General features: G+C 46.8%; 5 protein-coding genes and 2 long non-coding RNA genes across 11 annotated transcripts; 3 read left to right on the top strand and 4 right to left on the bottom strand.

The window, feature by feature from the left end:
• Positions 1-279: 279 nt before the first annotated feature.
• tcirg1a (T cell immune regulator 1, ATPase H+ transporting V0 subunit a3a) lies at positions 280-8,200 on the bottom strand. Of its 2 annotated transcripts, XM_084687763.1 has the most exons (21): positions 7,905-8,200; positions 6,973-7,095; positions 6,680-6,758; positions 6,326-6,462; positions 6,049-6,144; positions 5,896-5,957; positions 5,664-5,790; positions 5,492-5,574; positions 5,264-5,357; positions 4,833-5,045; positions 4,283-4,433; positions 4,063-4,202; positions 3,020-3,165; positions 2,784-2,874; positions 2,572-2,690; positions 2,039-2,252; positions 1,525-1,638; positions 1,194-1,283; positions 976-1,096; positions 632-803; positions 280-417 (listed from the first exon to the last, which is right to left on the bottom strand). In XM_084687763.1, exons 2-21 carry the CDS (start codon positions 7,087-7,089, stop codon positions 333-335), a joined length of 2,451 nt encoding a protein of 816 aa, XP_084543889.1. In that variant the 5' UTR covers positions 7,090-7,095; positions 7,905-8,200; the 3' UTR covers positions 280-332. The 2 variants fall into 2 exon arrangements, with proteins under 2 accessions (XP_084543889.1, XP_084543888.1); XM_084687762.1 differs by lacking the exon at positions 280-417 and having other exon boundaries at positions 496-803.
• On the top strand, positions 2,685-5,671 carry LOC146236890 (uncharacterized). The gene is made up of 6 exons (XR_014741024.1): positions 2,685-2,846; positions 3,026-3,135; positions 3,262-4,183; positions 4,860-5,037; positions 5,267-5,414; positions 5,540-5,671. It is a non-coding gene; the product is annotated as an uncharacterized LOC146236890 (long non-coding RNA).
• Positions 6,405-7,650, top strand: LOC146236889 (uncharacterized). Its single transcript, XR_014741025.1, has 2 exons — positions 6,405-7,114; positions 7,214-7,650. It is a non-coding gene; the product is annotated as an uncharacterized LOC146236889 (long non-coding RNA).
• Positions 8,201-8,271: 71 nt separating the features above from the next.
• LOC146236887 (pre-mRNA-processing factor 19-like) lies at positions 8,272-13,620 on the bottom strand. Its single transcript, XM_084687768.1, has 16 exons — positions 13,439-13,620; positions 13,126-13,275; positions 12,882-12,958; positions 12,437-12,578; positions 12,205-12,275; positions 11,982-12,047; positions 11,619-11,660; positions 11,436-11,510; positions 11,068-11,143; positions 10,863-10,972; positions 10,605-10,760; positions 10,415-10,484; positions 10,130-10,303; positions 9,953-10,035; positions 9,577-9,682; positions 8,272-9,455 (listed from the first exon to the last, which is right to left on the bottom strand). The coding sequence occupies exons 1-16, from the start codon at positions 13,455-13,457 to the stop codon at positions 9,358-9,360; spliced, it is 1,515 nt and encodes a 504-aa protein (XP_084543894.1). The 5' UTR covers positions 13,458-13,620; the 3' UTR covers positions 8,272-9,357.
• Positions 13,621-13,721: 101 nt separating this feature from the next.
• LOC146236886 (uncharacterized) lies at positions 13,722-20,985 on the top strand. Of its 4 annotated transcripts, none has more exons than XM_084687772.1 (9): positions 13,722-14,128; positions 15,293-15,338; positions 15,580-15,873; positions 16,108-16,392; positions 17,209-17,396; positions 17,517-17,597; positions 17,677-17,838; positions 18,364-18,465; positions 18,620-20,985. In XM_084687772.1, exons 2-9 carry the CDS (start codon positions 15,293-15,295, stop codon positions 18,740-18,742), a joined length of 1,281 nt encoding a protein of 426 aa, XP_084543898.1. In that variant the 5' UTR covers positions 13,722-14,128; the 3' UTR covers positions 18,743-20,985. The 4 variants fall into 4 exon arrangements, with proteins under 4 accessions (XP_084543898.1, XP_084543900.1, XP_084543899.1 ...); XM_084687774.1 differs by having other exon boundaries at positions 13,722-14,142; XM_084687773.1 differs by lacking the exon at positions 13,722-14,128 and adding an exon at positions 14,435-14,598.
• Positions 20,986-21,028: 43 nt separating this feature from the next.
• Positions 21,029-23,519, bottom strand: tmem109 (transmembrane protein 109). Its single transcript, XM_084687780.1, has 3 exons — positions 23,084-23,519; positions 22,631-22,733; positions 21,029-21,522 (listed from the first exon to the last, which is right to left on the bottom strand). The coding sequence occupies exons 1-3, from the start codon at positions 23,318-23,320 to the stop codon at positions 21,152-21,154; spliced, it is 711 nt and encodes a 236-aa protein (XP_084543906.1). The 5' UTR covers positions 23,321-23,519; the 3' UTR covers positions 21,029-21,151.
• Positions 23,520-25,117: 1,598 nt separating this feature from the next.
• On the bottom strand, positions 25,118-27,170 carry tmem176 (transmembrane protein 176). The gene is made up of 7 exons (XM_084687782.1): positions 26,998-27,170; positions 26,575-26,713; positions 26,356-26,466; positions 26,199-26,255; positions 25,957-26,106; positions 25,677-25,796; positions 25,118-25,489 (listed from the first exon to the last, which is right to left on the bottom strand). The coding sequence occupies exons 2-7, from the start codon at positions 26,698-26,700 to the stop codon at positions 25,406-25,408; spliced, it is 648 nt and encodes a 215-aa protein (XP_084543908.1). The 5' UTR covers positions 26,701-26,713; positions 26,998-27,170; the 3' UTR covers positions 25,118-25,405.
• Positions 27,171-27,213: the final 43 nt, after the last annotated feature.

Below are 27,213 nucleotides of genomic sequence, written 5' to 3'. Positions count from 1 at the left end.
AAATATGTTACATCTTCATCTTAGAAACACTGGATGAATCTAGTTTTATTTTCCTTGTTCTCTTCTCCAAAGCTCATTGGAGGAGAGGATTTAAGGCTCCTCCTCTCTGGTCTTCTCCAATCGGTTGCAAAGCGAGGTCCACAGTACAGACATGTAACCCTAGAAGATTCTGAATTGGGCTGAATGTTCCAGAGCCTTCCATAGTGGGCTGAATGTTCCAGAGCCTTCCATAGTGGGATGAATGTTCCAGAGCTTCCATAGTGGGCTGAATGCTCCAGAGCCTTCCATAGTGGGATGAATGTTCCAGAGCCTTCCATAGTGGGCTGGATGTTCTACAGTGGGTTTAGGACAGAGCTGAAGGAGAAGGGATTGAGCTTGTAACCGGTTCCGCTGTAGAACTTGTTCTGGAATTCCACCCTGAGAACATTGGTAAAAGAGGACGAGAAGAGAGGTTGTAAGTTTAAACCTGTCCCCTCTACATCGCTCTGCATAAAAGCATCTCTGTATGAATACGTCATCACGCCATCGTCATAGAGAGAGAGAGAGAGGCTGAGCCGGTGTGTAGGACTGTACAGCTAAAACAACCAACCCAAGCCTCCATGGAGGAATGTGTGCGTGCGCTCGCACCCACCAGTGCAGTCTGAGCGCGTGCAGGAAGGCAGACAGGCCCTCCATGACGAGGAGGATGGAGACAGTGAGCGTAGCAAAGCAGGAGAAGATGACAGCCAGCACCACGGAGCCCACGTAGCCCTGCCACGACAGGGAGATCCTCATCACCATCACCCACAGCACCTCCGACAGCTCTGCACGCCACAACACAGGTGTCAGAGAGAGGGGGGGGGGGGACTTCAGGAACAGGCACGTATGTGTTTGGATCTCTGTCTAGGTGTTCGTGTGTGTCCTGAAGGTCTAGAACTTGAGGAAAAGGCACAATGTGATGTTTCGTCCAGGTGTGTGTGGGGGTGTGGTACTCACGTGCGTGGGCCAGGCTGAGGGCCCAGAGCCTCAGGTAGGAGGCCGTGTTGGAGATGCAGCCCAGGCAGTACTCTATGGTGTGGATGGCTTGGTGCATGAACACCTCCACACAGTCAAACACCTGGACGACAGGGAGGGCTTAAACACACGCCTGGAGGTCTCTCCCATAACTTCTCTCTTTCTGTCTTCCCTTCCCTCACCTCCCCCCATCCCCTTACCTCCTCCTCCTCCCCCCTCTCTCCTTCCTCCAGGTCTCCCTGCAAAGTGTTGATGGAGGTGGTGTCTGTCACCAGAGGGCGCTCTTCTCCCTGAGCCACACACACACACACACAGTCATAAATGCACATGTCTAGCCCCAGCAAGCAGTCTGAGACATGTGGGAACAGTTAAAATCAGAGGCCGTGTGTTCACGCACACACCCACGCAGTCCTTCATCATTCACACATGCTAGATTTTCAGCCAGACTCCAAACACACTTCTGTACACAGACTCTCTTCTTTCTTCTTCTCCTTTTCCCTCGAGTGCACACACACACACACGTCCTCTTACCGCTCTGCGGCTGGCTTTTCTTCTGTGGTGGTAGTAGAGGTAGAGTGGTTTCCCTAGCAACAGCACTGGTACCGAGGCCAAGGCCAGAACCACCAGGACCCTCTGGGCTATCAGCTGGAAAGAGGAGGGGGGAGGTGGAACAATGTTACATAAACCCTTTATAAATATCTGTGTGTATCATCCATGTGTGTCTCTCGCCAATGTAATAGAAATCATTGAATGACTTTTAAAGTAGCTGAGCTGATGAGTGTTTGATGGCTCTAGAGAGAGAGAGAGAGAGAGAGAGAGAGAGAGAGAGAGAGAGAGAGAGAGAGAGAGAGAGAGAGAGAGAGAGAGAGAGAGAGAGAGAGAGAGAGAGAGAGAGAGAGAGAGAGAGAGAGAGAGAGAGAGAGAGGTGAAGAGAGACAGGGAGGTGAAGAGGGATGTGTGGAGAGAGAGAGAGGTGAAGAGAGACAGGGAGGTGAAGAGGGATGTGTAGAGAGAGAGAGAGAGAGCGAGAGAGAGAGTGTGTCACCTGTCCAGGGTAGAGGGCTGGGTTGTCGGGGTTGGCAGAGAACAGGAACATGTCTATAAAGTGGATGAGGATGCTGGGGGCTCGGTCTGAGTCGTGCGGCCCGAACACCACCCACTTGTAGACCACCATGAAGACCAGGTAGCCAAACAGACACAGCATGAACACCAGCTCTGGTAGCAGGACCAGGAACACACTGCTGAGCTGGCCCCTCTGACTGGAGGGAGAGAGTGGGAGGGAGAGGGAGGGAGGGAGGGAGGGAGGGAGGGAGGGAGGGAGGGAGGGAGGGAGGGAGGGAGGGAGGGAGGGAGGGAGGGAGGGAGGGAGGGAGGGAGGGAGGGAGGGAGGGAGGGAGGGAGGGGTTAGTAGAGAGAAAAAGCTGATTAGAAACAGACACAGCAAAGAGAAAGGGTGAGCGAAAGAGTGAAAACAGAGTTTTGGAACGTGAAAAAGACCAAACTGCATTAACGAGACTAATTGTTGAAGGTGGTGAGGAGGAGAAGGAGGTGACATCAGAGGGAGAGAAGGTGACTGACGTGTAGTTGAAGAGCGAGAGGCACACTCCAAAGGTCATGTGTATGACCCCGATGATAACCGACATCTTCATCTTGTAGGAGTTGAGGAAGGTCAGGTGGTTGTTGGCCAGACGCCAGATCTACAAGGGTCAAAGGTCACACGTTAGAGAACAAGGAAAGTCTGACCTGTCATCTGATTCGTTAGTCTGAAGTTCCGGGGAACAGAACAGTACCGGGTCGATGCCGAAGGGGTAGGGACCCTGGAACACACCAGTGATGTTGGGGTCCAGACTCAGGTACTGGTTCTCCTTCAGAATCTCATCACTGTGGAGAGGAGTTCAGAGTCAGGGAGAGAAAGTGTGTGTCTGTTTGTGGATGGTGTGTGTGTATAGGTGTCTGCAGATGTGTCAGCGTGTATCAGTGGATGTCCATGTTGACTGTGTGTGTTTGTGTCTGTGTGTGTGTCCACCTCCAGTTCATGGGCTGCAGACGCCAGCCCGAGGGGAAGATCCAGAGGCCCTTGCTGAAGCACTCGTTGTAGATCGCCCCGGTGTAGACCGAGAACAGCCCCATGAGCAGCACCAGGTACCTGCCCCCAAACACCAGCCTCCACATCTGGAGGGGAGGGGGGGAGTTAGTTTAGGGTGAGAAAGTATTAATTGGCTCATTGCGCGTGTGTTAGTCTCTTTTCTTGGTGTGTGTCTGTGTTAGGGATGGGCATAATTAATCGACGATCGATTATCGATCATTAAGAATTTCGTTGATGACATTATTTGTTCATCGATAAAACTAATGCATGTTGTGTTGCCTAGTGTGAGTCTTGAAGGAATGCAATGGATTTCGCTATGTGGCAGCAATTAAACATTTTACGAAACGAAGCCAATGTTTGGAAAACAAACGCCACAGGCCTACTCAGTTACTGGCGAGTTTCCATGTATTTCAAAAGTAAACATGAAGAGGTCACGGCGAAGTGTAGCGTGAGACCATTCTGACTTAAAAATGACTTTGTTCACTGCCAACACTGCAAAGCTGAGTATAAATACAACTCCTCCACAACTCAAATGATGTACCACTTGAAGAACGTACATCCGACCCTGGTTAGTGGCGGTGCATCCTGCTCTCGGTGTTAGCACGGAGGAGCTGCGATGCACAACGAGCAGAGAAAATTACCCAACGGATCTGCAAGTCCATCGAGATGGATATGCTACCCTTATTGTTGAGGGCAAAGGTTTTTATGAAGCTTTGTTAATTAGCCGGAAAAAAAAACGAGAGTCAGTTGTGTTTGTAACTCGCTTCTAGGAGCTACAGAAATAGTTGTTCTTCTTGTAATAGCTACAGATCTAAATGCGGAAACACGCTGTGTTTTTTTTCTATTTTCATTGCATTTTAATATGGCCTGTAAATAGTGAATTTTAATATAAAAATGTTCATGATTAACTGAAAATTGTTGGTTAATTCTCCCGACGATCAATTAAGACAATTTAATCGAATGCCCGTCCCTAGTCTGTGTACCTCGTTAGTGTGCGTGTGTATCCTGGGGTCCTTCTCCTGCAGCACCATCCAGAGGGCGGCCAGGGTCATCAGCAGACCATGGCCCACGTCCCCGAACATCACCGCAAACAGGAAGGGGAAGGTGATGATGGTGTACACCGCTACACACACACACACACACACACACTGTTACAGCATGTAGGTTGGGGTATGACTGCGCGTGTGTGTGTGTGTGTTTTACCTGGGTTGACCTCACGGTAGCAAGCTATGCCGTACGCGTCCACAATGCTCTGAAAGCCCGAGGTGAAGGAGTTGGTGGTGAAGAGTGTCGGGGGGGAGGAGGGGGGAGGCAGGCGGTTGTAGAAGGAGTCCACCGTACTGCCACTCCTCCTCTGGGAGGGAGGGAGAGAGGGGGAGGAAGAGAAGGAGAGAGGATTTGAAATGACACAATCATGTTATGTGTGTGTGTATGTATCCATCATTTATCATTTCCTTCCTTCCTTCCTTCCTTCCTTCCTTCCTTCCTTCCTTCTCCTTTACCTCCCTGCATCCTTCTCTCTCTTATATCACTCGCCCCATCCCTCCATTCCTCCCATTCTCTCCAACCCCCCCCTCCTTCCCTCCGCTCCTCTCCATGCACCCCCTACATCTATCTCTCCTCCCTCCCTCCCCCTCTCTCTGCCCCCCCTCCCTCCTCCTCTCTCTGCCCCCCTCCTTCTCTCTCTCTCTTTGCCCCCCCCCCCCCTCCCTCCCTCTCTCTCTGCCCTCCCCCCTCCCTCCCCCTCTCTCACCGTCCCCTCTATGAGGGCGCTCTGCAGCAGCAGCAGCTTCCTGACGGGACACCAGGCCTCGGCGATCAGACACTTGTCGGTGACGGAGGGGCTGCAGAGGTTCAGCACCGTCTGGACCGCCTTGCTCTTGGAGACCCGGACCTTCCACTGGGGCAGCGCCGCCACGCAGCGGGCCAGGAGCTGCTGCATGTACTGCTCTGTCTGGGTCAGGACCTGAGGAGAAGGGTGGAGGGGAGGGGACGTTATGAGGGTGTGACATATGAGGGTGTGCCCGTGAGACAAATCAAACATAGTAAAAGTTATACTAGTCTATCCCACACTTTCTCTTTCCCTCCCCCCATCTCCCCCTTGCTTTTTTGACTCCCTCTCCTCTCTCCACCTCCCTCCATCTCTCTTTTACACTCATCCCTTCTTTTCTGTCCCTCTCTCACCAGTCCGATGTCCACTATTCTGCTCTGCAGGCCGTTCAGAATGTGACCCCTCTCTGCAGTGCCTTCTGGGTACACAAACGTGTGGGTGTGGAAGCTGCCAAGTAGAGGGAGGAGACGGAAGAGAAAAGAAGAAGATAAGATCAATAATTCAGTAATGACAACGCAAATCTCACAAATCTTTCAGGGTTCCACCACAAAACCTAGTAGTTATACTTAGTTTTCACTCACCAATCACAGATCTTCTTGACTTTCTGACCAATCTGTTCGCCCCAATAGGAGATGAGGAAGACTGTCCACTGAACCATCTCGCCCTGTGATTGGTTGAAAAGCAGGAAGTCAGCCCTATATGCGATTCCTAAACATGGCATATTGAATATTGGATCCATCCGTCCCCCCATACCGTCTCTGGCTGTTCCAGCCTTTCTTCCATTTCCCGAAAATCAACAATGATGTATCCACGACATGCTCGCCATAGCAACCGCTCGAACGCCGGCACCTTCCATGGGTGGACCACTCCCGCCACGAAACTGTGATCCAGAGAACAGCTTTCATATACATGCAGGAACTATGGATCTATTCCATGAAGTGTGCATGTGTGTGTGTGTGTGTGTGTGTGTGTGCGTGTGTCAGACCTGAGCCTGATGTCCTGTCTGCTGTCCAGCAAGGTGGAGTTCTCCAGACTAGAGGGAGGAGCCTGAGGAGAGGAGGAGCTTCATCACTAAGGTCAGAGGTCGATGGTTGCCGTGCTTTGGAGTTAAGAACATGCTGGGAATTGTAGTTCCTACCTGTGAGACGGTGAGCGGGTGTGTCTGGATGAGAACCCCGCGGTATTGGCTGAGCTGGGTCAGCTGACTCCTCAATCTGTCTCTGTTTCTGGAAACCTGGAGAGGCAGACACCGGACATAAACACACACGCAGACGCTTAGCAGGAACCTCAACCACACCCACACACACACGATACCTCACACACACATGATCAGCCACTTGGTACATGATACCCAAGGTATCATGGTATCACCCACTCGGTATAAGCCTCAATCCTCCACATACAGCCCTCCTCACCTCTCGTAGTTCCCTAGCCAGCCTCTCGCTCTCCTCCTCGATGGACAGCAGCTCTCTGGGCTGGGGGGCCGAGGGGAGGGGGCTGGGGGCGGGGAGGGGCACCGTCAGGGATCGGCCAATCTCCTGCTCCAGGAACGCTGAAGGTGGAGGGAAGGGATGGCGTGAGAACAGAGGAGGAGAGGAGGGAGGGAGGATGGTGGTTTTGGCGAGAGAGAGAGAAGGCTTGAAAAGAGGGAAAGGAAGGAGAAGATAATGAAAAGAGGAGGGTAAAAGATGGAGGGACAGATAGAAGAAGAAAAAAAAAGCAGGAGAGAGATGGATGAAAGGTGGTATGGAGAGCGAACGCAAACTCACTGAAGGTTTTCTCCATCTCTTCACAGCGCCTGATCTCGTTCACAAACTTCCTCTGGAAGGAGTTCACGTTGGGGTTGAGCTGAGGGGGAAAGAGGGAAGGAGAGGGGGGGGAGAGAAAGTGGTGAACGGTACTCTGCTGTCACTTCCTTGCAGTGGAGTACACTACACGGTGTCTGCATATTTGTATGAAACGGATTCATTGACTAAGCATAACTGTTCTGCAGTCCTGCCCAGCCAACAGGCATCCAACAGCCTCCATCCCTCCAGGTCCACTAAAATGGGGAGAAACTCACGTCTCTGAATTCCACCAATCCCAGCTCCCCAAGCTCGCTCACGCAGTTGTAGGCTGACCCGGATTGGAGGAAGAGCTGGACAAGACACACCTCCTCGCTCCGGAACAGCGCTCCCATGGCGACCTGATGAAGAGAGGATAAAGTAAGGAATGAAAGAAAGGAATCTGTAAGAGGAAAAGTGACAAAACCAGTGCAAATTACTACCATATAACAGTTTCTGTTAAACATCACCTGATTATAGGCGGTTGCTTCCAGAAGCAAAAAGATAACAGAAGGTTGACAACCTAACAGTGAAAAGAAGAGTGCCAAAAAGAGAAGGACAGAGAGGAGAATGACCGAATGGAGAGATGAAACCACACAAGAGGAAAAGGAGGAGGAGTGCAGCCTAATAGACCAACGGATGGAGCTTAGTTATGTTCATGTGACGGAGGGGTAACTGTAAAGACAGTAATTGAGTTACTGGGGATGAAGGGACGACAAGGGCAGAGAAAGAGACGACTCTCTCCGCCAGTCAGCATGTGATAATGCTGTCACCAATCACAACTAAATCAAAGTCATGAGCCTTTCAGGGGGTTAGAACACAGGCATCCTGTGTTTGTTTGGGGGTTGCCCTAAACTTAAATCAAATTACAAAATCATGACATTGTGCAAAGAATAAATTCGTTATTTCTGTAAATCCACCTTAGTTTTTGTTTGTTTGCGTGCATTGTCACTATCAAGTGTGGTGGTGATGTACAGCATATTGAGCTTAACTGTCGCAGTCTAGACACGCACCTGCATTCTGGTTAGCAGATATCTACTAGTAGCTAGCCCGCGCTAGCCGCAAACTAGCAATACAACTAGCCATCTTCTCGCATGCCCAACGGAGCATACGTTTTTGGAGAAATACCTGGGCTTGCAGGTTTGCAACGAGGCAAAAAATGAAACCTTACCTTTAAATCAACACGCGCTAGCTAACGGTTTAGCCGCCTCTTTTATCCTGCTGATAATAGAGATAAGCAGACCAAGCAGCTCGTCCCGCATTTCGTCCTCGCTGCCAGTCGATTACAGCTCGTGTACTATGCAGATGTAAACAAAGGATCCAGTTATCGAAACGAATACCGGGAGCTGCTGTTCCGTAGTTTGTCGTGCAACTGTCCCATTCATACAGTATAGCTTCGTTGCATACCGGTTTACTCTATAGCCTAAGAAGTGTTCTATTTAGGACAGCTGACCTCACCCTGTCACACACGCGCGTAGACGCGCACATATACATGTAACATTGTAAACTTACTAAAGGGACTGACAAACGAAGACAGATTGATTTCAGCAATTTATTTTAAGCCAAAAAATAAAGCAGACATCCTTTTAATCTATACATGGATTGAGTTTACAACACTCTTGGACATTGATAAAGAATAATACAACTAATTGGATGAGTGAGAGATTTTTTCGGTAATACAATGAAAAAAGTGGGTAAAAAAGGCAAGATTTAAACTTATTAAACATTTCTCAAATGCAATACAACCAACAACAAAAAAATCACACTCGTTTTGTGGGAACATAAGAGTAAAGAAAAAGCAAGATTATAGAAACGACAGAAATACTGAAGAAGTCTGGTATATATGGCCAAGAGAAAAAAATAGCAAGCTGCAAAGATATCTACAACAGTTATGAATGTACCTTGTGTGCAGGTTTCTATTGACAAGATTCTTTGTTGGTATGCTTTACAGCCAGTTTATGTAGGTCTAGTAGATGTTCAGTCCTATATTGACAGTGCTAATAATATATTACAGGATTGTGCTTGTAGTTATGATACAGGCTAGGGTGTGTTAATGATAGTCGGCCTAAATTGAGGCCTGTTCCATGAAGCCCGCTCAAAGACTTAAATGAACAACAAATCAGTCAGGCTAAAGCAGTTCCAATAAAAGCCAATTGTAGTTTGTGTAATCAGACTCATTCAAGCCAGGTTCACGCAGTCAAGATAATTGCAGGTGCACGCTCTTTTTAAGCAGCCCAAGGGGTAGAACGTGGATCAAATCGATCCACCACTGCAAAGGGCAGGGTCAGTGTTACAGGAACATCTGCTTGAGAAACCAGAGGCTAAGACACACAGTTCACCTGCACCAGACCAGGTTAGTTTTGCAGCATAAGTTGCCATGGTGACTGAACTTGAAATAAATTGAAACTGGCTTTATGGAACAAATCGACTGGATTTGTGGCAGATGGATATGGGAGGTTTACAGCAGATATTATATCTTTTTGGATTTAAATGATCATCCCCATCTACTGTTCTATACATTAGGACTCTATATCAGAATGGAACATTGAACCATGTCCCTCCTGATCCGTTGTAGCAATGTCGCTTCCTCCAGAGATCAGCACTAGTGGTTTGACCCCTGACCTCTACAGGCTGTAGAACTTGAGACTTCTGTCCATGGCAGTTGAGGTGAGAAACTGGGCGTGCTCCCCGAATGCCACACCCGTCACCACCCCAGTGTGTTCTGGGTAAAAAAAAAAAATCAGGAACAGGTGTGTGTTTATTTATTCATCAACAAACCGTTATTGGTTAGCTAAACAAATCAATCAAATATGTTGTCCACTCAGGTGTCAGAAGTAGGTTACCTGTGAAGTTGAGGACCTCGGACCACTGCTTACAGATGTAAACTCTGATGTCAGAACCTCCGACGGCCAGGTAGGTTCCACTCTGGTCAAACACCAGGGACTTCACCTGAGGGAAAAAAACACACACACAGGGTTAGGTGACAGAACTCACCATTCTCACCAGTAACATAGGTGTCTTTACCTGTTTATAGTGGCTGATAAAGGTATCATGGAGGGATTGATAATAATGTAATGTATTCGTTTAACAGATGCTTATATCCCCAAAAATGTACAGGGGGGATTTTAACCTGCAACCTCTTGATTGCAGTCAAATTCTCTACCACCGAGCTAAACCGCCCCATTCGCTCCTTTCCTTCCTCACTATGTTCCCTCTCACCTCATAGTTGTTGTCAAGGGCGATAGTCTTGAAGTTCTTCAGCTTTCTCAAATCCCACAGCTTTATAGAGCTGTCCTGGGCCCCTGAAGAAGAAACGTCACAAGTTAGACACACACCTGGACAGACAGAGAAACACTCACACACACACGCAGACAAGCTAGACAGACAGAGACACACCTGTGGCCAGGTAGTAGCCGTTCTCGGAGAAGGCGATGGAGGTGACGGGGCCGGAGTGGCCGGGGAAGTTGGCCACGTTGGTGCGCTCCTTCAGGTCCCAGATCTTGATCTGAGAGTCGGCCGTGCCCGTCCCAAAGATCAGGCCGTCGGGGTGGAACTGAGCACACGTCAGAGCTGGGGGTGGGGGGGTGGGGGGGTTGCTTTAGCAGAGAGCCATGGCTGTCACGACTGTAAATCATTCTGACCTGAGAGAAAGAGGGGTGGGGGGAGAGGGGTACAGCTTACCACATCCCGCAGCCTCGTCGGTAACCTTGGTAAGAACACGACCCGTCTGGATGTCAGAGAAGGCCCAGTACTGAGGGAGAGACAGAGTCACAAGTCAAATCATTTCAGAAATGTCTGCTGTTCCTTATTACATTACACATACTGTCACAGTATTGTCTACAGTGTTGAGGTGTGTGTATGTGTGTGTTACCTGGTCCTCAGAGGAGCTGAGCAGGTAGTCTCCGGTGGCGTGGAGGGACAGCCCTGTCACACCCGCCTCATGAGCTCGCACCACCTGGACGCAGTTGCCCCCGGCAACGGACCACACCCGTATGGTGCTGTCTGGAGAGGCAGAGAACACCACCGACTGGGAGAGAGAGGAGGGGGTGGGAGCCGTAGATGTTTACGGTGACGGTGAGAGTGAAAATGTATGAGAGTGAGAAGGTGTGCGTTCCCTTGAGATCCTCACCTGAGAGGGATGGTAGATGACGGAGGTGACCTTCTTGGTGTGTCCCTTCAGTGTGGCCACGATCTGCTCCTCTCTCTTGTCAAACACAACCACGTTCTTATCAGCTCCCCCTGCGGAAGGCGAAAGAGAGAGAGAAGGAGAGATGACGAGGAGGAAAGATGGCAAGGCAAACTGACTGCAAATTGTGTGTTTGGTTGTGTCTTACCAGTGAGAACTTTATTGGTGTCAGAGGGACAGAGGTCTAGAGACAGGATACCAGGAACACTTGCACTGTGGAGGCCCTGAAAGGGAGAGAAAGAGGAAGAGAGAGAAGAGGCGAAAGAGGACGAGAGAGTCAAAGAGGAGATTTATCGTCATGTGCACAGTACAACTCAGGGTCATTCACAGTGAAATGATTGTGACATGGTAATTAACAGCTGTGTAGAGGCATACACAAATATACATATGTATATCAAAATAAGTATAGCAAAAAGTGTTCACAGTTTCAATTCAAAATTGGAAACAGAGGGAGCTCCACCAAACCTAAGTGAGGCATGGAAGCACACACACACACACACACACACACACACTTACAGCATGGGTGGCCACTTGTCTGTACTTGGAGAGGTCCTCAGACCTGACCAGCTCCTCTGGGACAGTCTTCCCTCTCTGCAGCAGAAGAGACAGGGGGGAGGACAGGAGATCAGCACAGGCTCCCGCTGGAGATGTCAACAACAAAGAGCTGGGCGTGTTTTGGTATTTTTGGTGAAAACTCACCTTCTTTCTTTCTGTGGTCAGCACAGTAGCCTTGTCTTGCAGCTGGGGAGACGGGAAGGAGAGGAAGCCATTCGTTAACATGACATGGGAGTCAGATGGCTGAGCGGTTAGGGAATCGGGCTAGTAATCTGAAGGTTGCCAGTTCAATTCCCGGCCAAGCCAAATTACGTTGTGTCCTTGGGCAAGGCACTTTACCCTACTCGGCTCGGGGGGAATGTCCCTGTACTTACTGTAAGTCGCTCTGCGTCTGCTAAATAACTACATGTAAATTACATTAAACTCAGGACTATCTTTAGACCTGGACCATGTGCATTTGTAAACCGTGTGTCCTGAGTAAAAGGCTGTGTGGGCAGGTGTTCTTACCTTCTGGATGATCTCTGCTGTCATGCCCACCTGTTCATTGACCTCCATAGGTTCCCCGGCACCAGACTGGAAAAAGAGAAGGACATTTATATTAGCCCTACTTCCTGTTACCTACCATTTCGAAAACTTCAATTTAACTGGGCAGTTTCAGAAATACAATGTAATGGAGTTCATTTGAGATTATAAGAATACTGATTGACAGGTCTTTGAACCCATCACTGACCGTGCTAGACGGCTGAGCAGAGATGGCCTGGGTGGTGATAAGTCCCGCCTGTGGCTTCAGGGTGGCCAGGGCTAGAGAGACACAGAAGGGTCAAACAGGGCAGACAGCAAAAAAGAAGAGAAAGGCGCGTATGTGTGTGCCAGTCTGCATGCGATGTGAATGCAAGAACTGGTGTGTCTAATAATGTGTGTGTGTGTGTGTGTGTGTGTGTGTGTGCGTCCTTGGTTCTCACCCTCCCTGGCGGCGGTGACCTCCTTGGTGAGGCGAGCGATCACCCTGCAGGCGGCGTCGTGCTGGTAGAGGGCGTGGCTCAGCTCCTGCCGAGTGGTCTGCAGCTGCTGCCTCAGGGTGAAGCTGTGGAGCATCACTGCATCCTGGGAGACGGGGGGGGGGGGTAACACAGCAGGTGTAAGAGAGAGTGTGTGTGTGTGTGTGTGTGTGTGCGAGAGAGAATGAGAGTGAGCAAGAGAGAGGGAGTTTGTGTGTGTATTAGTGAGTGATTGAGAATGTTTTAGCAAGCATTTAGTAATGTCCATACCAAAAGTGATTTGATGCAACTGCATTATCATTGTGCACAGTAAATACAGAGGCAATGAAATGCAGTTAGCTTCTAACTCATCTTATCGTTTATATATGCAATTACATGTATGAGATTCACCACAAAAGAAGAGTCTCACCCACTCATCCTGCAGCGATTTGAGGATAGCTGGGATACTGGTGGCAGAGGGAGCCTTGGGCCTGATGGGGTGAGAGACTGCAACAGGGACAACAGCACAGGTTAGTGACAATTAATTCCTGTCCAAGGTTTACCTGTTCATTTTGATGACCTGCCATTTCTATCGCCTCTGATGTTTTGCGATAACACTGTACGGTTGTAGCTGAGCATAGCAATTATGGAATCCCCTCAATTCTAATATGGACCTTTGATGTCAATAAGCTGCTCCTCGGACAGAGGTTGTCCGTTCATGGGATCTGCTCCGTTCTCCGCGATGTACTTCTCAATCAATCGTCGCTCGAACACCTGGTTCGACACCGGGGACACGCACGGGTGCTCTGGCACCTCGTTCGAGACTAGGAAAACAGACAACAGACGTTAATGATTAAGACGCAGCCATTACATTTTTTTACTGGCAAAACTATACAAACTGTATTAACTTAGCTAGCTACAATATCTAACTTTGGTACCAACAAACTCGTCGTAGAAGGAAAAGGCAACTCCGTCGATGTAACTTACTTGCACAAACTAGTGACATTTTCTAATATTGTTCGAGTTAACTCGATCAACGTATCAAAACGAATACAACTATGGGTATCCGGTATCCCAGTTATTTTTGATCGCAATTTATTGCACTGTTTCTTTGGATAAATGCTAACCCAATACCAATTCTAATTCATTGACTGTCTTTCCGCATTCAATCCACGCACGTTGTTCCGCGGCTGCGTGGCGGATGTTGGTCCAGTAGTTGCATCTTGGGATAGCAATGGTCCGCCAACTTTCCCAATTTTCTCCTCTGGACATTTATGGGCAGTCATAGACAAATACAAAATACTTTAATTAAATTAGAAATGCCAATAAAAGCTTATCTCTGGAATTTAATTTACAGGCCAACATGTAGAAAGTAGAAGTCTTATAATTTGATAATTGTATTCATAATTCTACTCGGGTCGGTTTATAGCCTATGATTGTACAAAAACCTTATTAATTAGATAATCATTCCGATGCAGAGTGTATCTTGACCCCCTACCCTGTACGACAGAGGGGGGCTAGGTAGCTTTAGTGAGAGCTGTTGTCGACAGGCCAGGGCAGGGTTAACTCAGGAATCACAGCCACCGCCCTCGAAAATCTATCCACGTTCATATCATCTATCCCGGCTGACTATCCCGAAGCTCCTAACACCACCGGTATCATTTGACTTGTTTCAAGGTAAGTTGGGCAAGGTAAGCTGTGCAAGGTTATATTGTAATGACTTACTGCGTGTACACAGCCCACACATAGCAGAGAAGCTTAGATATTTTCGTTATGAACACATATTCCATTGATGTTTTGAGTGGCCAACTCATTGTTAAATAGCTGGTTATTTTTCAGGAAAATGTCAAACACGTTGCCTTGTACTGTGAACCCAGGTGTTTTTCTCAGTGTTTTCTATACGTGCAAGCAGACATTCCTGTCCGGACCAGAGGGGTTGGGGGGGGGCGTGCGTGCGTGCGTGTGAGGCAAATTGTTGTGCAGTTTATACAGGATTTTTTGTCCCTGTCGCTGTCTAGCAACCAACCAGTGCCTCTTTGTACAACCCGCCTTTTTTGCGATGTGATTAAAGACTCGAAACAAAATTTTCTAGATTTGTTCTTTTTCCCGTGGTTGCCAGTGGAAGGCTATTGGTCATCTACCTTATAGTGAGTATTTTTATGTTTATTTGTCTTTAAATCGATATTCCGAGATGATGTCGTTCTCACGTACGGAGGCGCCGCCTGCTCGGTGAACAGCACGGTAGCCTATAGGCTGTCGTAGGCCTTGGCTTCTGCAAGACAACAACAGTTGTCCAGATTCCAGTTATTCAGATGTTAACGTCACGGTCAGTCAGAACAAGGTTCGGATCGATTTAAAGAGCAAAACACATTCCTTAAATCATCATTTAAATTGGCTGATTGGTTCAATGGGCACTCTTATCTGTCTCGTCTTAATCTATTATCTTAAGCAAACCCTGTGTAAATATTTGAACATGCCACATGCTAAAGCCTTTGATGCGATGTCCACGTTTGAAGTGCAGTGGTTATCATCACTTGATAACTCATTGGGAATGATCAATTGTTCACTGGGGATTTTACGCATTCGGTTTAGGCCTAGTTCGTGTCCGACGCACAGCGAATTCAAGAGAAGGACTGGTTCTTGTTGTCGAAATTAAACCACAACATGCTTACTTTATTAGCAGCCAATTAAGAGGACACCTACACTTTTGAATGTGTATTTGTGTTCTCTTTTTTTCTTCTTTTTTTGTGTGCAAGATTACATGCGTTCTATGTATGTGTGCTACAGGCCCATTATACCATACTGGTATAATGAACTATTGTTACTCTTTCTGTCTCTCAGATGATGTGGTGTGTATGGATCTTGCTTGGCTCTGCCCTCTGTGTGGGTGAGTATGTTCTACCTAAATGTCAAGGCTCACCACCAACTTGTGAAGGCATGTCAAATCCCCAAGTCATTATTTGGATTGAATCTGTACCGGGTATTCAACAGCAGTTAGCACAATATTAATGTCTGTGCAGTTCCTTGGAAAATGTTTGTCCAACCGAACAAGATGGAACAAGATGCTGGGAAAAGCCTCTATTTATTCCCTCTCTACCACACCCCCACCCCCGCCCCCCATATCTCAGACACCTACACGGTCCGCGACATCCAGGAGCGCCTTTCCCACGGCCGCCAGCTGAAGATCTACCTCCCCAAGAGTGTGGACAAGCTGGAGTTCACGCCGGCGAGCGAGCCGGGGAAGACGTTCGATTACTGGACCAGCAGGTCCATGAGCAGACATCTACACAAGGGCTACGTGTCGGGCACGGGCAGCGACCGGCGCTGGTACCTGGACAAGGTGACCTTCGATGACGAGGGCACGTACACACAGAAGGATTTCTGGAACAAGGAGATCTCCACCTTGAAGGTGGCTGTCACTAGTGAGTGTGTGCCTTTGTATCGGAGGGAGGGAGGGAAATATGTGTGAGAGGTGTGATTGACAGGTGGGGAAGAACAGTAAAAGTGTGGAGAGGCTTGGGATTGTGTAAAATATGTTGAAATAGTGTCTGAAACAAACATTCTCAACAAATTCAAACATGTAATATTTTGTCTTACCTTCATATTTTCCTTTGTCTCTCTGTCTTGTCTCTCTGTCCCCCCTCCCCCCACTCCAGCTAGGCATGACTACATCAAACGGGTGGCGGGCCAGTCTCTTTTCATCTCCCTGGAGGGCATCCAACTGGACCACGCCACTCTGAGCTTCTCAGGGGAGAGTGCCAATGTGACGCTGGTCCAAGATGGCTCCCCAGTGTCCCGCGACCTGCCCAACTACTACGACCGTGTCAAAACCCACTCCACCAAAATCGAGATCATCAACGTGAACACGTCGGACGTGGGCTACTACAAGCTGAAGGACCACAGGGACAGGGAGGTGTCAGTCAACCGTATGGAGCTCACAGGTAGGTACTGTAGGCTGCCATGGTGTCACTATGGAGTCACTATAGGCCTGCCACGGTGTCACAATAGGGCTACTATGGAGTCACTATAGGGCTGCTTTAGGGCTGCTTGGGAGTCTTTATAGAGTTCCTATCAAGTCTGTATGGAGTCACTAGGTTTACTATGAAGTCACTGTAGGGCTATTGTAGAGTCGCTATAGAGTTAGTATCGAGTCAGTATAGTCACTATGGAGTCTCTCAAGAGCAACTATAGTCCTTATGTCACAGAGGAGACCCAGAGTAGTGGCAGGTGGAAAATAGACAGTGACAGAGGCAGAGGACATATGAACTGTACATGGACACAGGCTAAGACTATTTTTAGCCTCCCTCCCCTCCCCCCTTCATTCCACTCTGACTTCAAAGTTTTGTTGAGATTTACAAAAACATTCTTGGAGAGTATCGACAAACAAGCTATCTTGATTATTCACTGAGTTGTTCTAGTGGACTATCCTTAAAACATTGATTGCACAGCAGAAAACAGAAACCAATGTATTCAAACTCTTCTATTATGTTGTTTCCAGCCCTCAACCTTGTTTCGCAAGTAGGCACAGCAAGTAAAAGAAGAAATATTACATGATTGAATTTGATTGAGAATGTTTGTTTCAGACACTTTCAACATCTCTTACAACTCCCCCAGCCCTCCCCTCTACCCCCTCTCTCTCCTCCCCCCCCCCCATGCTCCCATTGTTAAAACTGATGTGTGTTTATTAGATTGAACACTTTTACTGTTCTTCCCCACCTGTCAATCACACCTCTCACACATATCTCCCTCCCTCCTAGATCACCTTGACGATCCAAATGGGAACCCTCTCATGGCCCTACTGCTGCTCCTGGGGATCCCAGCAGGAATCTGCTGCTGCTGCAGGAAGAAGATTTTCAAACGCAAGCCCGCCGCCGCCACCACCACCTTCCAGGCCCAAGGCTCCCCTGAGAATGTGCCTCTCCCGCCCGCCTATGGAACACCTACAGTAAGAGAGTTGCTGTTTACCGTGGTGGAAAAGTTTACAACATTCTAATAACACAGTTGCACTTTTGTTGTTAGTAGTGTTATTACAGTATGACCACAAGGCATGTGTGTTTGTGTTCAGGGGTACCCGAGTATGGGTCCAACCGTCCACCCACCCCCGAATCCTGGCATGCCTGGACCCCAGTGGAACGGTCCCTCTCCAGTGAGTCTCAGTCTACGTCTCTATCTCTTGCTCTTCTCCTGAAACCCCTCATGTTTTTTGTCTGTTTTTTTCCTCCTAGCCCATGAATCCAGTCTACCCCACCCAGGACCCAATGTACCCCCCCGCCCAGCCTCCCCAGTGGAACGGTCCACCCCCCGCCCAGCCCCCTCAGTGGAACGGTCCACCCCCCGCCCAGCCTCCTCAGTGGAATGGCCCACCCCCCAGCCCTGGGGCCCCTATGGTACAGCCCGACCTTGCTTCTCTTGATGTTCCATCTAATACCCTACTCTACTGTATTCAACTCTGCCCTACTCTAATGTGTTGTTTTAATAATACTCCTTTTTGATTGGCTGTTCTATGATTTTCCATTGATTTGCTTTGAGGATGAGACATTCTAATGCCAGTCTATATTGTGTCCTAACTAAGCAGTACTACCCCGGAGCACACATGGTATGTTAACACCACTCAAGTGTGTCCTGTTGTCAGTTCTCCTCACATGTCTGTAGTGGGGGGGGTTTGTGTTTATTTCAGTGTTTTTCTCAAACACGTCTGTCTGTCAGCCGGCATCAGTCAGTAGTGAAAGACCTGTTGGTCCGTAGAATGTCTTTAGACAAAAAAAATTATACAAGTACCTATTTTTTTTCGTGAGTGTATGTGTGAGTGCTAAATTCGCCATCAACCCATCTTCTATGTCTCACACATACAGCACAGTACCAGAGCTTCTGTAAGTGTTTCTGGTGTTAATTGTGTGTGTGTGCGTGTGCAGGGCTATGCTCCAGTGATGTACAGCAGCCCGCCCCCAGTGGCTGGTGAGCCAGCGAAGGCGTCTCCTACTGATCCTCTACTCGCTCATCCTCCACCTGTACAGGTACACACATACCAACACACACACACACACCCACCCAGACACACACACACCCAGACACACCCAGACACACACCCACCCAGACACACACACACCCACCCAGACACACACACACACAGATTAGCTGACCAGAGTGTCCCTCCTCTCCACTCCACAGAATGTCCCGGTGTCGTCCCTCCAGCCACCCGTACCCCCTCCGACATTCCCCGTCACTGACTCCACAGACAACGCCTACCAGTTCCAGATCGAGAAAGGAAATAGCTCCAGCAACTTCCTGTAGGCGTTGGGAAGTGGGGCAGCCCTTCCTTTTATGACTCTGTCCGAATACCCTTCTACGTCTCCTTTCCTCAACTCCTTTCCTTGATTTCTACGTCCAGTGTATAGATTCAGAAGTCACCTCCAACAGCAGCTGCAGGAGGACAGGGGACCGTTTCAGAGTATTAGGACAGACATTGGAAGAATGTAACTGGCAAGGGCCAGATGTTTCATATGAGCAGACCCCAAATTATTTAGAATGAGAGAGGTCAGGTGAGGAATATCTTGATTTTAAATGTGTAGCCTTATATTTTGTAACATATCTTTTTTTTTACTGGTTGTCCGACGGTGTCAGAACACATGTCAAAACCTTCCAACTGCCTTTTAAGATGATGTGATCACCTGACCATTAAGGGAAAAAAAACAACCACCAATCATCCAATTGAGCGTTTGATCAAAATCAATCACTCATCCAATCAGATCACAAACTGGTACCCATCTGCCCCTTCAGGACTCACCAATACTTACTTTAAGCCAATACAATAGCTACTTTCTGTTTATCAATAAGAAAACTGTCATGTATTCTATCACATTTTGTCATGTTTACATTATGCATGTGACACTATTTACTAATAGTACTATTGCCATGGAAACAGGGTGTGCATTATCTAATAGGTCAATCACCTTCAGGAAGCTTCATGAAAGAGCCTGTGGGAATTTACTGTCATGGCTGGTGCTCTAATGCACTGTTGTAGGGTGACAACAATACTGGAAGTACCCATATCCTGTCCTGGCTACACAACCAGACCACAGAACAGACTCTTCACCACAAACAGGTCCATCGGTCAAGCTGGCCGTCAATCTAAAACACCATTGAAGTCAGTTACTCATTTGTTTACAGACAAAGTAATTGTCTCTACCGCCGATCCGTCTCGGATGAACCTCAAGCCATTAAATGTCTGTACGTGTGTGTCTCAAATGCACACGAGTCTCAGTAGTAGGAGTAGTAGCCCTGAAGGAGACAGGAGACAGTGCCTTCAAGTCTCTAGCTGTTTGGTAACATGTACACATGCTCAAATTACCAACTGGTCAGGGCCAAGACAGGAATGTGTGCAGTCTGTTTCACCCTCAAACCAGCGTCTTCAATGTGGTGCAGAACTGTCGTATGAGGGAGGACAGGGAGGATTGAGGAGTCAGGAATATCTGAATGAAGAGAGATGATGTGGCCACTGTTTAATGAACAATATAGGCTACACAATAGGGCCCGGTGAGGTGTAATTTCATGATGAATTCCTAACAACGCCAATCGGTGATGGCTGATTGAGGTGTGGCGTGTGCTGACATTCCTGTCACCGCGGAGACTATCCAAGATCCAAAGGCACTTGCTCGTCTTCAAGGAAGTCAGCATTCTACCTCTCAATGTCCCTTCACTCTCCATATGTTCTTATGCTTTCTTGAGGTGCACTCCCCTCTCCTGTGTTAAGAGGACTGGATATGTGTACGTGTAAACTAGGCATAGTGTCCTCCATTTTGCATAGACCTTATCGCATACTTTCAGGTTCTTCAGTGATACAAAACATCTAAAGTTAAACCAAATAAACGACTTTATTTCTAGTTCTATTCTAACTCGTTATATACACAGTATACAGTGTGTATATATCACTATATTTCCATTTCCATCTGTGTACTGTTTCGCACAATAATACATTTTCTCCATGACAACCCTCTGTGTATTTTTCTGGTGTCTTCATCAGGATCCAGAATCCTTGACACCGTCTTGAATACTCATTGTATTACGTGTATGAAACTGCAAAACAACCACTTTTGATTTATTTTCATAAACTTTTAAGATAATGTACTGTATAAATTGCCAACCTTGTAGAACATAGGAAGTATGTACTGTTTGTGTTTATGAATATATATGTCTTGCCTTGTATGTCATTGTTATTGGAGTCTAAAACGGCAGTTTCAAAGATGCAGCAGACCTGGGTGGGGTTTCAAATAGCTGACTGGGGTCTGTTTGATTTTTCTCCTCTTGCATGCAGTTAGTACTTTTACACCTTATCCACTGGTTCAACTGTGCCTTGTAGACTAAATCAAACATATACTGTAATCCAAACTGTGCCCAGGTCTCGTAGGCATAATGGAGTGATTTTTAACACTGTGTATATTCCTAAAGAATGTTCCATTCAATTTTATTCTGTGTATCAATAGCATCCATATACTTTAGAAGATACATATCCACCTCAATAAAGAGTAGAAACCAAACCCATGGTGTCGACAGTATCTGTAAATAATGCCTTATTCACACTTTACAAATCCAATAACTTTATTTTGTACTACAGAACATTAAGAACAGTGAAACAAGAGTACCCTTTCTCTGCAATATCACACCCCCTCTCCATCCCTCCATCTTCTTCTCCAGTTCGATCACTCACTCCTCTATCCTCCTCCGCTCCATCTCTCTCACTCGTCTTTCCAAAGCTCTCACTTGTTCCTCCAGATGGGCGGTCTTTTCCACTGCGGAGCCCGCCCCCGGCTGTCCAACGCCCAATAAGATGCAGACGCACCCCAGGCCAGCCAATCGCAGTGCAGTGGTTTGTGTCTCAGCGTTGCTGTCACTCAGGATGAGGCCGAACAGACCCAAGACCGCGCTCAGTTTCAACAGCCACAAGACCCGCCTTAGTGTGGACGCAACCAATCGTAGGGTCATGGACAGCAGCCAGTAGCCAATGAGGGCCAGCAGAACCCACTGGCCAATATTAACCACACTCTCGGGAGTGATGTGGTCTAAATGCAAGTCAACTAGGGCACAGAGAAAGTGAGGGAGTGAAAAAGATAAATTAATTGAACGAAAAAGCAGTTACATTTTCCCACACACATTTAGATTGTTTCAAACCCTTGTTTCTTTACTAATCACCATGTTCCCTTTCCATGGATCTGATTAGGGAACACACACACTGATAGACGGCTGCATTCAGCTGAAGAGTTGTTCAGGGACTCTATAGGTTTCGATGTTAATGACTGAACCCTGAGGTGAAAACAAGTTTATGTATCTGTGTGGGCACCTTCGTGAACAGCCTACCCACCCCAACAACCTCGTCTCATGTCAACCAAGATGTGCTGTGCAATACGGACGTAGATGATCTCCTTTCCCTCAGTCAGTCAGTGGGGTGGGGCATGACAGGACAGACTGCATATTTCCAAGGTCAGGTTAGGATACACCTTTATACCAGGGGTGTCGTTAGACACCTGCCCCAGTATAAATCTGCTGTGCCCCAGTAAAGTCTAAAAGTTTTTTGAGTTTTAACAATTTACCTTATTATTCAGTGCATTAATTTAGATTGATAATCCCAGAAAAAATAAACGCGGTATCCAAATTAACGCTTGTAAAAGTGTTTAACCGAAAACACAAACATGCACGCAGAATTCCACATCAGGAAGCTCAAAAAAACAGTATTTGCACTCAAATTAATGCAAAACAAAAATGCACGCTCGCATTAACTATTGATGTCCCTGCCAAAGCTGATATTTGCGTCCCTGAACTGTGTATAGTGGGTTAAGCAAGGGGAGTTTCTATAGCCTAGTAGTGCATTGTGCGCTGCAAGCTTGAAACAAAAAAAAGGAATATGAATAGGGGCCTGTGCCCCAGTAGAGTTCTATGTCTATCGATGCCTCTGCTTTATACCCTAGCTCTCCCTACCCTCTAGCTCTTTGGATAATACGAATGTCAACACGAATTGTGAAGGACTTGTTGGACTGGTTTGTCTTCTGGACTGTGTGTGAGTGGTGTTTGGGTAGTTTGGCACAAAGTTGTCAGTGACCAGGTGAACTTGCATGGCCTAATTTCCTGTAGGTTATTGGGTATCACAGGTGATGGTAATTGGTGGGATGTTATTTATAACGTGTGTACCCTCCACTCCTGCTGCCCGGAGAAGTTGTGTCAGGTACTGTGACGTCACATTCAGCGCAGAGGCCAGCCCCCCAGCTACAGTCCACATCACCTGAGACAGACTCTAGAGAAGGAGGGAGGCAGGGAGACAAATTAATGAGTTGTAATGGGTACTGGGGCAGAAGTAGAACAATTGTCAACAATGGTATCCATCACAATCTCATGAACCGATAAATCAGAGCTGCCAACTCTCACGGTTTCGCCGTGTGACACACGCATTTCAACCATTTCTCACTCTCTCACGCCACACCTTGTATATCACACGCTGAAAAGGCAACGCCAAACAAGTAGCCAATCTAACGTTGTAAACAGTAACGGACGACGACGCGCAGATAGGCCTACCTGATGCATTTATACACTGGCTAATAAATCAGCTGTTGGTAATTGTTTTAAGTTAAAACGACGCTTTCTTACCTTTTGTACAGCCTTTAGCGTCCGAGCACCGACAAGGTGCACTACATACCCGTGTGCTTCCTCGGACAGATAGGTGAGTGTTTCCCATAGACCGCCCGTCCGTTCGGAATACGTGGACGATTTCTCAAACGTACTCTGGCCAGAAGTAAACATGAATAGAAAACTAAAAAAAACGCAAAATACTTGTAGAAAGTTCACTTTTTTCGGTTGCACGTCACTGCAAGCCAAGCAACCCATTTTGAGAGAAGCGTTCGAAGTCTTGAGAGCGTAAATGTAAAAAAAAATAAAATAATCAACAACGGAAAAAGACCATCTAACAGTGACAATTAAAAAAGACTAAAAGGGTACTGCTATGTACGACCAAATATATAATTCACAGGGGTCTGAATCTGTATCCAAGCCAGACCAAAGTTTTCCTTTCCCTTTAGTGGAAAAGCAACGTCAGCGAACCCACTCGGCATAAGGCTGCCATCTACAGTCCGGAGGAGGAAAGTGAAAAATTGGCTGTTTTTTTAAAGCTTAAAGCTGGTGTCGGCAAGTTCTTGCGACGCTATCTATTTTAGCTTCTATTCAGTTTAACTTATTGCTGGTGAGCTATCAACTGTGGTAATTTTAGCGGTACAGTTATCAGTCAAGTGCAGGGGTAGAGTGCGTGCAGATAGGTAGGTAGACAGACAGGTAGTCTGTCTAATCATTAGTCTCTTAATTATAGTGTTTATTACAGTCCTGCAATTGTTGTGCTCTTGTAAAGGGGAATTATAGAAAACAGACAACGGACACGATGTAGCTTGGCCAAGTCCAATGTCGCAATGGACGAACGTAAGCTACACGCTGTCTATCCTACAGGCAGAACGAGGCATTAGCAATCAAACAGATACAAAACAGAAAACAAGTGAAAACCTTAGGAAATTAGAAAGATTGCAAAAATGCAATTTCAAATGCATCAAATGTTACAGGCAAACCACCTTCAGTTTCTTTTTGGAACACACATCATTTCCCTCCAACATATTTACATTTCGCTCCCATTTATTCTATAGCCAAAGGCCAAAGCAATGACCACCAAACTCAAATCCCAACATCAACCCCAACGTCTATCACCATTACACAATGGCCACAAATGTCGGATTGCTTTCATATTACCGTCAAACCTTTAGATGTAATTTGTTGCTATCAAGATGCAAAGTTTATTTCGGCAAAATGTTTATATGACAAAAAGTGCTTCTCAACAACATTACCTACACCATCTTTATGTATGTCAATACGTAGAATGTATACAAATACACAGAAAATACCAAGATATCCAACAACATCCTCTAGCATTATTTCAGTAGTTTATGCAAGCCAGCATACTTTTCTGATTCACAACTCTTACAGCATGTGCTGTCATATGACGAAACACCCGCTAAATGAAAACATGAGTACTTTGTAAGGGCAGCTGCAGTTCCTACTAAAAATACAAAGTTAAAGACAAGCAGCTAAAGTTGCCAGCAATGGTTAGTGCTCTGTGTGGGGTGCAGGCCTTCATCCCCCTTTTAAAAGAGAGCCTCTAACAGTAACAGACTGTGTGTGTCAGACTACATTTGGGGTTTGCCAGGCCCAGTATCCAGGAACAATGTGCTTGTGATAACTGCATGAAAGAATCCTTGTCTCTTTGCATGAATGAAGTCTGGACTCCCATCAAATATCCAGAATAAAGTGGGGAAAGAGGAAGGGCCTGTGAAGAAATAAATGAAATGTGGAATAGGTCAGCGGGTCAGGCGCTGAATGCTGCTGCGGTTCCCAGATTGTTCCACCCTGTTATGTTCGTACCCCCTCCCTCATTCTCTTCTTGGAATAGTGGAGACCTCCACTCCTCTCAAGATTCCAAAGCTCACGATTGGCCTTGGCGCTTGACTTCATACTAATTCAACCACTTTGGAATTCACTGAGGGGTGTGGATTAGTGCCAAATACAAACAGGAAAGGGGGAAAAATCAAGGTGAAAGGCCACATGTCCAAGCTTCACCACCGTGAAAAATAGAAGACATTTCTGGAACAGGTTTGATGTATTCTCCATTTATTTGAATGAAAAAATAAATGTACAAAAAATATGATGTGTATTGATCAGTTACAAAAAAAAAGCAAGGTGTTAATGTTTAATCACACGGTGTAATAACAAGTATTGCGTGATTGCCGATGTAGATGATAATGGTGCTCATATGGAATCTTGGCACAGAAGCAGTCTATAGGTCAATAACAATCAAAGTTCGAGGCTGAGGTGGAAGTTAGTCGCCATCATCTCCTTTAAGATGCCAGCCTTATAATGGGGAATGTTCCAAAGTCTTTACGTGTCACTAGCTGTGATTGGTTGATTGAAGTCAGGGAGCACAAAGTCTGTTGGAGTCGCGGGAACAGTTTGAGTGAGAGACTGGAGAAGAGAGAGAGAGAGAGAGGGAGAGGGAGAGGGAGAGAGAGGGGGGGAGAAGGGATGTGGAAGAGGATGGAACGAGAGCAACAGAAAGACAAGCATATTTAGATTCTCTTGGATGACTAGCCACACACATAAACATGATGATGCAAGTGATGTTACAGCGACAACTGTCTTTATCTCTTACGTCGTAATGCCGTCCGATGTTCCTTCTCTCCTTGAAGAGGTTGATGGAGAGGATACATGAGATGGTGGTCTGGATGATGGTGAAGAGAACAAGTGATGACTTTAGACTCCTGTTCAGTTCCTGGGAGAAATCAGGGAGTCAGATGGCTGAGCGGTTAGGGCATCGGGCTATTGGTCAGAAGGTTGCCGGTTCGATTCATTTTGGTGCATAATTATGTTGTGTCCATGGGCAATGCACTTCAACCTACTTGCCACGCATTGAACTACAGCCCAAACAGTACCTCGTTGCGTGCCTGGTCAACACAATCACGTTCAACTTCCTCTTTTGGGCATTTTATTATTTGGTTGATGCTGAGATCCACCGTGTAGATGACGAGGGCTAGGAGGGACAATAAGATGGCTGCACTGGTCATCAGCAGACACACCCCTACCTGGACACAGAGGAGGGAGGGGAGGTCAAAGGTTAAGATTGAGAAAGACTATAAAGAAGGTAGGGAAGTTTGTGTGCTGTACTTCGACTCACTATCTTCATATTAGTGTGTTTATCCATCCTTATGGCGACTGCCCCAGCTGCTATGAACTAGTGACATAAGAACAAGTGATCAGAGTGCATATGCATTGGAATTAAGAAGACATGGGAAGGATAATGACGTGAGAGAATGTGTGTGTATGTGTGTTACCGACAGACCGCTCCACCAGGGCACACCAAAGTTCACACACTCTGTGAACTCAGTGAAAAGGAGGGGAATAGAGTAGGATATCACAATCACTCCCATAATGACCTGGGAGACCTGAAACATGCACAAACACGCACTTTATTATATTCACTCACATTGCCCACCAAGCCATTGTATTTCAATGATGGAACTAAAGAATGCCCATCTCCGCGCGCATCTCACTCCTAATGCCTTCGGCTCCCCTTTCTGGATGCTTGCTTTCAGCAGTTGCGTTCTGTCAAACAACTTATCCGCGTTGATATCAGTTGTCACGCTCACGGTCAGGTCCCTCGAGACCGTCACAGCCATTCGTACCGGCGTTCTGTTCATTATAGAAAGTTATTTACTGCGATGCACACCCGAATCAAGCTGACCGATGTTTCTACGTTTTAGGGTTAGACTGGGCCTTGTTTAGTGTTTGTATTTTCCGTAATTACAGTTAGGATATTGATAGAAAACTAATCTGAATTCTCAGAATTATCCTGGACAGTTTAAACAATATTGTTCTATTTATTCATTTTAACAGCTGTCATATATCAAACATTAAACTGTTATCACCAGGCAATGGCCTACGCAATATGCATTTGTTGTGCAGAATGATCTTACCTTTCTTCTCAAGAGTAAAAAACACACAAAAAAATCGTTTAAATGGTCCAAATGTCTTAAGGTTACAATTTGAAAAGCGAACTGTGATAGATTTCGCAACCCAGTCACGGCAGTATGTCCTTTTGTGGGTCTCCGCCTGCTTTTTTGCATCAATACAGTGTTAGTACAATAGGGATGTTTGGTTTTTGACACTGCTTAAGGGGGAGTCTAAAGGAC

The sequence above is a fragment of the Hypomesus nipponensis genome, chromosome 22 (genome assembly GCF_054491055.1).
Source record: "Hypomesus nipponensis isolate SF chromosome 22, ASM5449105v1, whole genome shotgun sequence".
Taxonomy (NCBI): Eukaryota; Metazoa; Chordata; class Actinopteri; order Osmeriformes; family Osmeridae; genus Hypomesus; species Hypomesus nipponensis.
The sequence above is the reverse complement of the archived record's forward strand: the minus strand, read 5'-3'. Positions and strand labels throughout refer to the sequence as shown.